The following is a 15,374-nucleotide window of genomic DNA, read 5'->3' on the forward strand; positions in this document are numbered from 1 at the left end:
TTACCTCCCCTACCCTGCGTAAATCCAGCTAGCTAGCTTACGGTAGCGTTCGTATAGTCTCAAACAATCAGCCTTAACTTACTTCTAGAAAAGGCTGGCATTTCGCTGGACATTGCTAACCCTTTTCCAGGTCAACAACAACGGATTCGCGAGCACGACTTCATCATCGTAGGCAGGCTAATACTGGCTGAAAGAATATTTTATGATAATCATTCCACTTCCCTGTAACAGATTTTTCAAACCGCGGGCTTTGAGCGCCAGTAAAGCAGAGGATTTTAGGAAATACCTCTAAGCCAATCAACATTTACGCCTCCAAAGGGAAAACGCTCATTGGATATTTTACCGGAAATACCCGCCTTTGTTTCCATGGAAACATGGTCACCACGCAATAAAAAATAAAATAAAATAAGATAAAATAAAATAAAATAAAATAAAATAAAATAAAATAAAATAAAATAAAATAAAATAAAATAAATGATGAAAATCATATCAAAGGATTTGTTATTTTATGTGTAGACAAAAACATATTTTCGGATGCCTCAATAGGACGTTTGCTTGCCATTCTTTTAATCTGACAGGAATTATAACCAGATCAGTGATTTTCATCACTTTAGGTTTTTATTTCCACGTTTTTTTAACCGTTGTACCGGATCTATCTAATACTTTCTAATATTCAAACCTTTTAAAAACTAAACGTAAACACAAGAGACCCTCACACATCTCCGGCAATTATAATAAGGTCTTTATTTTTCTTTTTTTTTTGTACAAACCCAATGAAGAACACGAAAATATATATTTGAACATAGAGAACATAACAGACTCGTTATGTAAAACTAGCATCTGGCAGAGGTTGGGTATGACAGCAAATTGTTCAAGGTGTAATGACTACAGGGGTCCATATGGTGTCATTTTTTACTGAAACACTTCATCAACTATATCGTTTTACAGTAAAAATTTACCAGCATTTGTTATGATGGTCTTCTCCAAGACTTTGCTATGACAAGTATACTCATGACACAAATAAAAGTTAAACAAATCACTAACAGAACGCATAGAAGAATGCTTAATAAAAGAATGGTATCAATAAAAAGAACACTAATTGTGCGCTTCTTTTGACTCTTAGGTAAAACAGGAAAAAATAAAAAAGTAGGTGAATAAGAACTCCTTTTGGCATAGCTACTTAGCAAGTAAAAAATATAATGTACGTAGGTTTATATAGTCATTTCAGCTGGATCAGCTCTTCATTCTAGATTTATTCTTTATTAACTCATCAGAGCAATACAAACACATTTTTTGTAACACTAGTTGATACATACACCACATTGGTGTGACCTATATTCATAGAAATCGTTGCAACTGGCCCATGCTTGAAGTAAAACTGCATGTTCTTTTCTCCAAGAATATATTTTTAGCTTTTTCCTCTTTGTTACTCCTTGTATTATGTGGTTCACCAGCTTCTGCACAGATTGTTAGAGAAGGAGATAATTTCCCATTAGATATAACCTCATTGAGTCTTGTTCAGACTTCAGCAGCTGGCTGCTATGGTTGTAGCATGCATGCTTTGTCATGTAGCTCACTTCATGATAATGTGTACTGGCTGACCTTCATACAGACAAGGAGCCAAGCTAAACACTGACACAGTCACACATATGCACATACACACAGTCATAGGCATACAAGGGCATAGTTGGGCACACAAGTATTGTGCCATGGCTGTGAGAGTGAGCTTTGATACGGTTTTGGAGCATAGTTTGCAAAAGGAGGGTCCATCCTAATGGTGATAGTCTCGTTTGCTGTGTGGACGATTTCCTAGTATATGATCCACCTCGGAGGCAATGCCTGCTGTCATCTTTGGAATTACCTGTGGTTCATAAGCAAAGCTTCACCAACCAATCAAATACCACAGTCGCCGTCTGGTCATATGTCAGTGAAAAGTTATAACTATATATTATATCTGTGGCTCTATTTTGGGAAATAGTCTTAATACCTGAATGGCTCCCAGGTTCTCAGTTAATTGGCTTGGATTTGAAGATCCCAGAAGTACTGAGCTCACCCCCTCGTTCCTCAGGCACCAGGCTACAAAGGAAAATGGTGCGTTAGGTTTTACACGGTCAAATTAAGGGGATAACAAGATATAGTGTATACACAATGAGAAACTGTTGCATGCAATAAAGGAGTTATTTTGTTTGCCGGTTCTTGGCATTTATTTTTTTTAAATTTTAACAGAAATAAAAATTTGAGGCTGCAAAGGTCCTTTTATCGTCATTACCTATGGCTAGCTGTGGTAAGGTACATCCGAGCTTCTCTGCTATGTGAGCCAGTTCCTTTAACTTGGCTTGCTGTTTTCTTCCATCTTCACTCATTATTTTTTCCCTCAGCCACTGGTATGGCTAGAGGAAAATACAGATGACAAAGATTTTCTTATATGGTGGTTTTAGAAGCTCGTACCCAATACTTATTTAGAACAAGGTTGGTGATAAAGCAAAGGTCAACCTGCACCTTCATAGAAGCCCGGGAGGATTCTGGTACACCATTCTCATATTTCCCTGTGATGATTCCACAAGCAAGAGGGGACCAGGAGACCACACCCACCCCTGGGATTGAACAATGTTGTGATTATGAATTTACGAAACACTTCAGGAGAACCTTTATAAGATCAGACTATATGTACCAATCTTGTGGTAGAGCTCTGGTAGCTGCATTTCCACCTTCTCCCTTTGAAAGAAGTGATACTCAGCCTGCTCACAAACTGGTGGGATCAAATTAAACTGCCTGGCCACAGAGTATGCTTCCTAATTAAACGTAAAGAAAGAATACAATTGAAAGGGGGCAATGGAATTTCAAATAATGTATATATCTACAATACACATTTCTAGCTACCCTGTTGATTTAGAAACATGACATTGGCTACAATTATTCTTTACATCAAGGAGTAAAAATACGATTTATTTTTTTTACTTTTTCAGCATTGTCTGTGATTTGATTTATTCAAGCAAACTCACATAGTATATGATGTCATATTGATTGTCATATTGCGCTATATAAACAATCAGTTCACTCACCATGATTTCCATTGCAGACCACCTGGATGTGCCCCAGTACATGGCCATCCCCTGGTTGATCATATGGGTCATTGCTCTAACTATTTCTTAACAGACAAAAATAAAAAAAGCAGTTATCTTTCTATCAAAATCCAAACTCAGTGATGCCGAATCAGCAGTTCATTAATAATCAAGACAGACAACTCTCAATGATGTTCTATACCTTCATTGATTTCAAATCTTCTTCAAAAAAAGTCATGTTGTTTGAATATAAAATTATTTTACAGTTTTGTATAGCAACATTTCTGGTAGTGATTGTAAGAGAAAATGAATGAATGAATGAAAAATATATCCAAGTCAGATGCCACCCCCTAAAAAACCACAAACAAAAACAACCCAACATGTTCGATTTTTTGCAATCCATTTAGGTAGATACCCTGTATATTAATCAATATGAAGGCCAGAATGTCACTTCTATTTCCTGTACATGTGAAACATGTATTTGAAAACTTGAGAAACTACATTTGCTATTTAGTACTGTGTGATCAAGTTTTGATTGGATATTGAAAACAAAACATGAAAAACTGAAAATCATTTTTCAGTGTAGGTAATGTGCACATTTTTTCCACGTTTTATCAATGTCTCTTGTGTAATCATAAATATTTCGAAAGTTGTCTTTGTTAAATGACCGAAGCAAAAATATGTGCAAACTGCAAGCCTATTTCTGTATATTAATTAGTCCTTGAGCCTCTTAGCAGTGACATCCCACAGATTATTCCAGTGCTGTGATAGAATGAGAAGTGCAGCACACAAGACCCGACGATCTCCACAGGCGCTGAAAGCATGTTTTTGCATGTAGGCCTGGCTCACATTCTGAATGTTTGAAAAGAAAATGTAGCCAATTTATGCAAATGTTATAGATGTGTCACAACATGAGGGATTTTCAATGGCTGATAAAGTGGGTTTTGTTTCTGTGGTCATGGGACATGGAGGTTTTAAACCATGCAGCTTAACACAACAGAAATAGTCAGGTAATGAGCTGGTGAGCTCATCTTTCACTCTCAAAAAGAGGGACATCAATACTCGACAAAGGTTTTCCTCTCAACAGTTAAAGGAATTAATGTGTTAATGTTCAGTATCATTTTATTTGCAGGTTGCTATATTGATACACCATGCATTTACTGATATAGGCCTGTTTCCTTCTGCATAAACTTAGTCCCTCAATTTTATTTAGTGTGTCCTAATTTCATATTAGTTTTAATATATTGCCTACTTTGGTATCAAAATGATGCTGTTGAGTGGGTGGGCACATGTTTTAAGACATAGCATTTGCTAGCATTTGTTTAGGAGCTCTATCATATGACTGCTCATACGATGAATTAATAATGGTGCAAAGTTTTTCCATTCCACTCCAGCTATTATATCATCAGATTTGCCTAGTATGGAATGTATTTTATTAATAACAGAATTAGTTGATATTCTGGATGAAATGTTTAACTTGAGGCTTGTATGTTGTCTTGTCTTGGCTTACTGCGGATAGCAAAGTAAGAAGTTCATTGTGCAGGGACACACATTTCCAGACTGTGCTCATGACAATATATACTTTGAATCTCGAATCTTGTAAAAATGAGCGGCATTTACTCCAGTAAGGCCACTAAAGGAAAATATTGTGAATTTAGAGCCTGGCAGAAAGGAAGAGGACGTTGTGTTTTTGTAGAATATGTTGTGAATGTGTCTGCTGGCTATCAGCCAAAAAGACATTGCAAGTCAAAACCATATTTGGAAAAAAGGAAATTCACAAGAAAGAATGAGTGGATGAAAGAAGAGTAGTGTTTAAACAAGGGAGGACTTTTTCGTTATTACATCACTTTTTTATCCCAAGGGGACATGAGTTATCTGACACAAAGTCAGAGACGGTTAAAATCATGAGAACAGATACAAGTACAGATTGAACTTGAAGGTATGAACACCTGTTGTACTTTTGAACAAACAAAAAAAAACCTGAATATCAACTACATGTAACTGTTTAATTTGATATGTGCAACTGCTGCATATTGCAAAAGGTTAAAAAGGTAGATCTTTTTGCTTAGTACCCCCGCTCTTCTTCAAAGACTTGAAAGAATTCCTGAAGTAATCTACATTCAGCCTGCAGATATTACATTTTCTCAATACATGACTGGATAACATGTTTGTCTCTTCATTTTCTTCTACGTTGCCAAATTCTTCTTACAATAATCTGCAAGGAGCAGGCAGGAGGGTCCGCCTGCCAGTGGCCCAGTGACAGCAAGACCTCAAAATGAAAGATTAACCACCCATATTTAGCCGGGACACTCTAGAAATATGCCACTTCACAAGGAAGGAATCACTAAAGAAGAAACTCGATTTGAACTAAAGGAATAAGCGGTGGCATCAGGTGTGTGGGGAAAAAATGAAGTGTTGAAGGGATAGAGCACACAGTAGGGCTTGTATCTAGTGAGTCCAGCCCAAAAATACACCAGCTTCCCCCAGGGGGGGCAGATAATCCTGCTTCTGAAGAACAGGGAGGGCTGAGAGCGGGTGCAGCTAAGAGACCCGGTGGAAACTAGTGATCCCACTGAGACAGAAAAGGAAAGAGGGGGAGACTGCTAGACCAAAATAGAGGACAAGCAACGAGTCAAGACTGTCAGACTAGTTAAAATTTGATTGTGTGACTGACTGTGTGTTCAACAAATACACAGAATCAAGCACAAATGCCTTTGGTAAAGGCAAAGGTCAGAGGTCTGGTAAGAGCAGTGGCCCTGCCACTATTTCTCACCTTCTCGTGTTACAGAACACAATGCATTGTTCCCCCACCCCCCAGGGTTTATTCAGTTATTGCTTACCCTCCATGGGAGTGTTGTTGTCTGGTCGGTTGGCAAAAACCACATCTACATACTCAAGTTGCATCCTCTGGAGGGAGCTCTTTAAACCTGCAGTGAGATGAATTAAGCAGTCAGTATTGACAACACAAGTTTACATTTTTGTGGTACAAATGCCATAATCTTCACTCTGGGTAGGTCATTCAGTATATCTGATTTTCAATGTAACATTTATAAGTTTGGGACTGTCTACAGCAGCCAAGAATATATACCGCTCGTGAGTTACTAGTGCACCTAGGTGGTTTGCTGTCGCATCATTGGGATATGTAGGAGAATAAAAATATTGACACATAGGGAGATGGGTACTATGCCCTGGATCTGCAGGAAATGATCACCTTGTGCACATAGCTGCCTTCATGTCATCATGGTATTCATGCAGCACTAAGATGTGTCTTATGCTAAGGCGTCAACATAGAAAAGTGACATATGATGTACATGTGACTCAGGGCAAGCCTGCAGTCATTTTCTTGCCAACCCCCCAATGCAACACATATGTGCATCTGTATAGTCATGTCGAGTCTGCTTTGCTTACTGACACATTTCTGTACGCAAAAAAGAAATATAGATCCTGTTACTGCAAATAAACTCCTGCGCTTTATTAGCTAGTATAAGAAAATTATGTGTGTGGGTGTGTGTGTGTGTGTGTGTGTGTCAGTGTGCGTGCGTTTACAACGTAATTTTTAAAGACATGATGGTCTCAGTTCTAATTTGAAAAATATTATATTCCACTTGTCTTAAGGTGGTTTCACGTGTGTCAAGCATTTGAGTTGATTTGATTCAAAGGATGAACTGATAAATGCTTCATTTAATCATTGGTGGATTTGTATTGTATTCACATAGCACAATGCAGCAGGAATACAAAATTGTGTACAAACTCCTTAGTGCACTGCCTGTGGGCGCCTATGTCCAAGAAAGCTGAAACATAGCTTCACATTCATTACATGCAGAGCAGATTGTGCAGCATTACATCATGTGCGGTACATACATTGCTTTAAAAAATATTGCTGTTGGGTTAAACTGTAACATTTTAAAAATAAGGATGCAAGTTTCTGCTTTAGTAGGATTTTATTTCATATACCTTTTTTTTTATCCTTGGGAAAATATCTGTCCCAGAGTAATTATACCAACATTTCTCAAATGAAGACCAATCAAGATCCACTGGAGGAATACTGTAAAACAATGAATTGCTTTGAGGAGTCACATACAAAGATGTGATCTAATAGAATATATTAACAAATACCCTCTTGTTGTGGTTGATTGAGCTGATTTTTCTTTTAACTAGCACTTGAGTGGCCCTAATTGATTGTTATTCATAGGATCTGCTCCCTTGCCCAAAAACGCCCCTTCCTATCCTAGTTAGTTCTTAAATCTTTTTCTTTGTTTGAATACAAAAAAACATACATATCTTTTTGAAAATGTCCCAGGTTTCTAAAGGACAGTTTATCATGTATTGATTCCTTTTAATTTTGTTTTCACATGAGAAAAAAAGAGGTCACGGACTTGTGCTTCATTTCTGTGGCCAGAATGTACTGAATAAGGCATAAGGGCTCAATGGTTACATTGTCAATTAATCAATAAAATGCATTTTTTTTCCTCGACTTCAGTGATCGCAAACACTGATAAAACCGCCATTTTGTAGTGTGTGCTATAGTCATTTCTAGTTGAAACTGCAATATTGTTTTGTTTAGTGGCTTAACAACAAAATGTTTAAATTGAAATAATTTTCTGGATGATACAGTGTCACACTGATGTCACATACTAATCTTGTAAAATTGACTTTAGTTCCTAAAAATGTCTATATCCATTATACAAATGAATGCTGCTTGTCAGCTGATTAAGTAACCTGTCATTTTGACACTGAGAGAATAATAAGAAGCGGAAGGCAATGGAAAAATTATACATGTATGTTGGTGCTTGCATAATATTCAGTGTTGACTGAAAGTAAAACATGATATACTGAGCCGATTAGCGATGAAAACAAAGTGTTTTTTTGTTCTCAAAACACAAAGAAGAAGAGAGAAAAGATATAAATGTAAATTGAGGTATTTGCCAGAAAGGAGGACAGAAAACTACCAAATCTGACAGCCAATGCAAAAGACATGTATTTTTGGGAATGTATTAAGTACCGAGGAGATTAGTGCCAGAAACTTCTCCATCACTTGTTAATCCCTATAGAGGGTGATGCTCTTCCCACCAGTATGGTAACAACTTCTTTCACTGTCATCTGTACACACACAAGCTGAAAAATATCCTCTACATCTGTGGTCCCCAATGCTCTGGCCCCTGGGCCGGTTCCGGTCCGTGGATCATTTGGTACCGGTCTGCAAAGAAAGTCTGTCCGTCTGGATCTTATTTTGAAAAACGACTGTTTCCGCCTTCGCCCTAATGCCGCACTTATTACTGTACTTGTTTGGTATGAAGTGTAATCGTTGTATTCAGATTAAATACTGTGAATTGAAAACATTTTTATTATTTGTACTCCTGCACCTCTAACCGGTCCACGGAAACATTTTCATACATAAAGCTGGTCCCTGGTACAAAAAATGTTGGGGGCCGCTGCTCTCCATGGATCATAGTATGAGTCTGCAGCATCGTCCTCGGTAAAGCAATGTCTGCTGTCTCAACAATCAACTTGAATTTATAGGCCACAAAAGTAATCTATTTTTGGATTTAAAAAGAAAAAGAAAAACAACAACAACAACGACATTCTACCAGTGGGCAAAAGGAGTAATACATTTAATCAGGCACAAACGTCTCAGAAATCATGAATCTCTCAAGTAATGTCTTTGTCCTTTTTGAATGCCGTAGGTTGTTGGACAAGAGATTTATGATAATTTTCTTGAAGACACCTCAGAAGTCATCATAATCTTAAAATTTGAAATTCTGACTCGCCATTAAAACCTTTTTGTTTGAATGAAATCCGGAGAAGGAGTCATTATTGGGCATAATGACGATGTCAGTTCATCAGTGGAATTGAAACGTATTGAGGGATGACAGGGACAGTCCATCTACAGTATCTCATATTGATGCCTCCTCAACTTGACAGTAGCCAGTTGGCAGTATTACTGGTGTTTCCCATTTAATGCCCTAAACTTCTGTTTTATCTTCCTAAGATTTTTGGCTTCTCCTCTTGCCCTTTGTATAGCCAGTTTCCCTTCCCTTGTCTGGGGGGCATAGAGGCTGCAGTGAATGTTAATATATAAGTAGGGAGCTGAGTCACTGTATGCGGTGCATTGCGCTGTGCAGCAGAAAGGATTGAGGTCAACTACATGTTAGAAAGATACCATTGTGAGTTTGATAGAGTCCATCAAGACCCCGAAATGAGAGTAGCATTGAGATTATGTCCTTTTTCGTAGTCTATTATTAGGAAACAGATTGCCGGAAAAGTACCTGGTAATATATTACCAGAGACAACAGCGACAAAACAAATCTGTTCTAAGTTTGATGTATGATCGAATAAAACGGGATCCAATGAGTTTGGTGCATCTACAGAGCAATATCAAACAGCGAAGAGAGCTGGGGTGTAAGAAATGGGACAGAAGGAAAGAGATAAAACAGGAAGATTAGCAGAGTGCAAGAGGGCTATGAATGATGGGGTGATGTGAAGGACAAAGTTGAAAAATCGACTTGTTACCTTCAATGATGTGCTTCCTGTTGAGTCCTCGCTCCGTCTCTGCTCTGGAAAGTTGTAGAAGAAACACATTTGAAGTGTTTCAACATACACATATTCTTGGGATTGATTAAACCTGCCAAACAAGAGATTCAGTACAAAACAACCAAATATGACTCCGAAAGAAGCTTGGAACTGTAGAGCAGACAATTCTTTGGGGATTTCTAAAGCCTCTGCCAACATATCTTTAGATTTATCAGAGGAAAAGGCCTAACACATTTGGGGAAAGATGGGAAGAACAGTTAGCCCTCATTTACTGATCCTGATCATGTTCTCAGGTGTAAAGAAGTGAAGTACGATCTAAATATGAAAAAATGTACTTAACTGATCTTAGGTAAGGTATTCTCTGAAAACTTATAGTGTTGGACCACTAATACAGAGATGTTTTCACTTTCAGTTTGGGATTTTCTGGCCAATCGGGGGAGAACATCAGCATCTAGGAGTTATTGTTTGGATCAGCTTTAGATGTAAGTCATGCTTATTCCTATAGGAATCAACTCCATGTGGAAATGAATGGGGCTCTGGGGAAAACATTTGCACACTTAATCTTCAGGCAACGGACAGGCAACGGACAAATTGGGCAATAACAGGAGCAGCCTGCAGAGTATTGTGTGTTCCGATGAGTTACGAGCATTCAATATTTTTCAGCTGTTTAAATATATGTGATTTAAAAACATACATGGTGTGCACTGGTGTTTTGGAGAAAGAAAAAAAAAAGGAAGAACTGAATGCTTTAGACGCTCCTTTGTGCTCACGGCCATCAGACTGTGCAACAGCAGTCGGGACGGCACAAAACTCTATCTGGCTTGAGTTGCGTCTGTGTTGCTTCCACAACCTCACTACCTCACCCCATTCACATGTCATGCCCTAACTCTGCCGTCTTTCTTATCCTTGCTGGTCCCAGCCCGCACACATCCTGCCTATTTTTGTTCATTTATTTTATTCTTGTCAGCTCTATTGTCACTATTGTCGTTTAGTTCTGGGTGTCTATTTTTCACCCTTACTGTTCCATTATATTGTCCATTCTTATCCCTGATGTTGTTGCTATTATTGTTCTCCCTGCTGTCTGTTTATTTGTAGATGTCTTGCTATCTTCTGTCTTCTAACTGTCTCCCTATTTTTATATATATTCAAATTTATTTTTGACATTATAACTGTTAAGCTGCTGTGACAAAGGAATATCCCGTATGGGGATCAATAAAGTTTATCTTATCTTGATGTCCAGTCAAATGCAGCATAAATTACAGAAATCTTAAAGGGAAAAGGCAAATTCATCGATCCATCCATCGCCTGCCGCTTATCCTGCACTCAGGGTCACTGCAGCTTATCCCGGCTGCAATCGGGTGAGACCCTGGACTGGTCGCCAGTCCAATGGTTGATTTGGATGGTTTTTTACTCAATAACGGTGAACCAAATAAAAAATATTTTTCAGAAAAACCAACTGAAGTTGAACAAGGAGGCCCAAATGATCATCGGGAATTTGTGGCATAGGAGGAAAAATCTGTGTCTATGGCAGATGAGGTTTGTTGTGAAGAATAGTGCATTTCAGTACAAAAACAAATCAGTATTTGTTAAAAAGACAGAATCGAACCTCATTTTCATTTTGTATTGTTCTATATTTTGTTCCAACAATTAGGAGGGTGCAACAGAGAATGAGTGTGCGACTGTCTTCTGTGGAGTTGGATGATGAGATGCTTAACAAGCTCCTAAGAGTTGCTCATTGCTCGCTCAGCAGGAGGGACAAGGGGCCTGTAAATCTGACGGCTGATTTGGTACTTGATAATAATGTTAGCTGATGCAGTCAAATCAAATTTCTCAATTGCACACCTGCCCCTTTCCTTTGATATTATATGTTATTGCATTACCCATATATTCGAGTTGCCCCTTTTTTTACATGCTGGTGGGGGTGTTAGAATTTGACCTACTAAGGATGGCTTAGCTTTTTGTGTGTGCATCAGATGCCGCTCACATATATGCAAACAAACATCTCCTGGCATGCACGCACTTACTTTCCTCCCCAGTAGAGCTTTGTTGTGATCACAAGGCTTGATCGCCTACAGGAAGACAAACAACATTGTGAGAGCCATAACAGTCCTTATGTCAGCATGCCTACATTTGTACATCAATGCATGTATCTGAGCCCATTCTGAGGGTGTTGGCATGTATACACACATATCAATTTGAAAGTCATGATTAAAATAAGAGTTTTAATGTGCGGAATGCATCATAATATTATTGCGTAACAGTTGATGTTGAATTCATTTTATAACATACATGACCCTCTCACTATAAGTCATCATTGTTTTAGAATTCTTCATAGTTCAAAATGAGAGGAAAAGTATCCTTCCACAGACTTTCAAACCTAAAATTGGCAGATAGGCTAAACCTCTTTCCCAAAACCTTGCTTGCATGAATCACCGGGGATACTTTACCCTCAACATTAACTCAAATAATCAATAATTTAAATGTATCCACAGTTCAGTAGACAGCTGGTATAAGCTGCTGAAAAGGGTGATAACTTTTTCTTTTTTCATCACTTATTTTCTTTCCCGCAGTATATAAGTGCATACAGCCAAGATCGATGAAAGAGAGGGGAGGGTTAGAAACAAATTTGCAGCTACTGATTATTATTTCACAAACAGCTGAACTGATTTTTGTTTCTTACGGGTTGAAAATTTCAGAACTTTCCAGATAAGAAAGGTGTGATGGAAACTGTCCATATAGCTTTTGCTGCAAGATTTCTGCATGCTCATGAAAACATTTAAAACATAAATTATCCTCAAAAATTGGTCAATGCTAAAATTTTGCCATGCAATATTTTTCAAGTGCTTTATTCATAGATCATTACAATGGATACAAAGTTGAAAGCTTTGAAAGAAAAATCAATGCATACCTATTTTATATGGCATTACACGTGTTCCTAAATTTTTATTTCAATTTACTTTACATGACCTTTTTAACGCTCCATTGTCATATGGGAGGGAAAAAACAGTACAATGCTTGATTTAATGTTTCAATCATCAGGAATCTGTGCTTTGCTGTCATAATAGACTCAGGATGGCATTGTTCTTCATTTTGAATTAACAATTCTATTGTCCTTGAGGCAAGTGTAGGTAACGGTGTTGTGAAAGAACATCAACACTAACACGGTAGATACAGCACATTACCTCCAGCATTTTTTCTTGATGATGTTTCCCAGGATTATCTCTGCTCTGTTAATGTAAAAAAAAGAAGGAAAAAAATATAACAACCCACATGTATGATGAGATTAGATCTCAACCATCTCTATGTGAGCATCTGTGACTGTTATCTACCACACATAAAAAGCATGAATACCTGATTGAAAATCAAAGGGAGATAAACTGTTTTTGGGCCGTACAGCTTGAATTTCACTGGCAACCCATTAAATGATTATTCAGCATGTCCCAGATATGAGAAGCTACTTTCAGACCTTCAAAGTGAGATCAAGCCCTCGACATTGTGGGAAGCCTCCACTGATGATTAGATAATGTAATTAATGTTACAGTCAGCTCTACTCTTTGGTTTTGGCACATTGAGGTGAATAAGACCTCATTGGGGAGTAAACCTTGTTAACATATTATGGCCTGTGGGAATGATCCAGACAGATGCTGTGTGTGGGTAAGGAATTGATAACAAAATAGGTGACAACACTCACTTTCCCCCGGAGTAAACCTCTGCCGTGTCAAACAGGTTGACCCCACTCTCATAAGCGATAGTCATCAGTTGCTCCGCCACCTGACAAAGACAAGAAATATGTACCTCCATAGATGTCAGTTTGCTATAATATCCTATAAATATCAACCAAAATATACACCTAAAAAGAGCCTGGAAATTCCCCGAAGAATGTGAGGGAGAGTAAATCCGTTGCTGCTTAGATACATTTCAACAGGAAGACTGCTTATTCATTAAAGTTGTTTACTGCCTAGTCTATCTTGGCCTAGTTCTTGTGCTTGCAGTTTTTCAGAGCTGAACATGGAGTATACAATTTTGTCATGATTACGTTCTTATTCAGTATCAGCCTCCTGTTGATAAATGTTTTTTGTCATTTTGTCTGTCACTTAATTCCAGTTGCCATCAGGACGTGTCTCTTTTTCAGTGTTTAACAGACAGTATAAAGGACCAGAAGACAGCATAAAACCCAGCATTCTCACTGATTACTGGCAGTTTTAAACCCATGGTTTAAAACTGATAATTATAATTAATTTTATTATTATTATTATCATAAAAATAATTAATGAGCATGATATTTATATTTTGATAATGGATGCTTTTAAATGACAAATGTTCCGATCCAATAGATTCACCCATTATTTGATCCATTTCATTTTAATCTTAATATTCATACTTTGGCAATGTTTTTAAAAAAGGACTTTAGTTTGACATGTGGCAAGTATGATAGATGAAACCAGGCTCCACCCACTCGTCCAAATATGGGCACTGAAAAACACAATTGCAGCGGGACAAAATATTGAAAAAATCGGTATGTACTTGAAAAGGTAAGTCTGTGAAAAAACGTACGACTGCAATCAGCTTCATTAGTCTGTGCTTGTCCACAGATGGCGTGGTTAAAAGGCTATCTAGCTAGAAAAAAGCTCAACCATGTGTGACAGGAAGAACAAAAAGGTTATACTGCTTGGCCTTGACAGAGCTAATAGTGAAAGATTCGTGGAATGATTCCTGCTGTGTTTGAAATTACGTGTGACAGCTCCTTACTAGTTGTATTTTGCGGTATGAAATGATGCATTTCAATGTCTGCTTATTGAGTTGTAAGAGCTGAACAACAGAATTTGACATTAATGTCTCACCTCATCAGTGATCTGACCCCCAAATGTTACCCATGTGCCTGTTGGGAGAAATACAAGTCAAATACAAAGGATGTCTGCAAGAGCCTTTGCATTTAAAATCATCATCACAGACCATTTTTAATTATTGCTTCTGGCACATTGACATTTCAGCATGAGCATATGACAAAATACGCTTGTCTACATACTACCACAGTCAAATGTCAATGTTGAACAGCCTTATTTTCTATTTTTTCCTCCATTCTTCTGCTCTGGTGAGACACCTGTCATCATGTCTGTTTCAAAAGGCACAAGGTAATGTCAGTTTAACAATAGTGTAACGTTATAGTCATGGAAAACCCCCGGTTGACGGTAAAACGTCCGTTTAATAAGCAGTAGCTGTTGTTGGCCACAGCCACACCACACAAGATTCAATGAAACTGACTGTTCCCGCTCAATTCCAGGTAAAAAAAAAAAAAAAAACACCCAAACCACACCCACAAAATTCCCAGAAACCCGAAAATCACACAGAAAACAAGCATCAACATAAACCCCAACATTCGTGACTCACTACAATAGACACGTATACATAAAGCCTGTGTATTTGTGTGTGTGTGAGTGTGATTGTGGGTGTGTGTGTGTATATATATACATATGTATATAAAGATTTACACATATAGATCTACTAATGTGTTTGGGGGTATCTGGCAGACACTTCATCTTCCATGTATGAGCTCATGGTTTGTTAGATTCTAGACAAGACTACATGACCTATCTCTTTATGCGCTTTTCAAAAGTGATGTACTTTTTCCTTAATGTCTTCTTTGTAGAGTTTATGTCATGCGGTATTGACACAATACAGTCCTTTCTGGTGTGGGTTTCAAAGTATAAGTTGATGAGCTGATGTGTGTATCTATTTATTTTCACAGTCCGGTAAGATGATAGAAAATGCTGTAGCAAAGCT

General features: G+C 37.9%; 1 protein-coding gene across 4 annotated transcripts in view; it reads right to left on the minus strand.

Annotated features, from left to right (window-relative positions):
* Positions 1–725: 725 nt before the first annotated feature.
* Positions 726–15,374, minus strand: part of kcnab1b (potassium voltage-gated channel subfamily A regulatory beta subunit 1b) — a 33,771-nt gene continuing 19,122 nt past the window's right edge. For all 4 annotated transcript variants that reach the window (XM_086172992.1, XM_086172995.1, XM_086172993.1 and 1 more), the window contains 12 exons: positions 14,435–14,472; positions 13,285–13,364; positions 12,776–12,820; positions 11,618–11,662; positions 9,573–9,616; positions 5,903–5,989; positions 3,063–3,148; positions 2,672–2,792; positions 2,500–2,594; positions 2,270–2,390; positions 1,988–2,076; positions 726–1,861 (listed from right to left, as the gene is read on the minus strand). In XM_086172992.1, coding sequence (XP_086029118.1) covers positions 1,772–1,861; positions 1,988–2,076; positions 2,270–2,390; positions 2,500–2,594; positions 2,672–2,792; positions 3,063–3,148; positions 5,903–5,989; positions 9,573–9,616; positions 11,618–11,662; positions 12,776–12,820; positions 13,285–13,364; positions 14,435–14,472 — 941 coding nt within the window. In that variant the 3' untranslated portion in view covers positions 726–1,771. The remainder of the gene's footprint in view (positions 1,862–1,987; positions 2,077–2,269; positions 2,391–2,499; positions 2,595–2,671; positions 2,793–3,062; positions 3,149–5,902; positions 5,990–9,572; positions 9,617–11,617; positions 11,663–12,775; positions 12,821–13,284; positions 13,365–14,434; positions 14,473–15,374) is intronic.

This window comes from Fistularia commersonii, chromosome 25 (genome assembly GCF_037954325.1).
Source record: "Fistularia commersonii isolate RoL2024-O1a breed Wild chromosome 25, RoL_Fcom_v1.0, whole genome shotgun sequence".
NCBI lineage: Eukaryota > Metazoa > Chordata > Actinopteri > Syngnathiformes > Fistulariidae > Fistularia > Fistularia commersonii.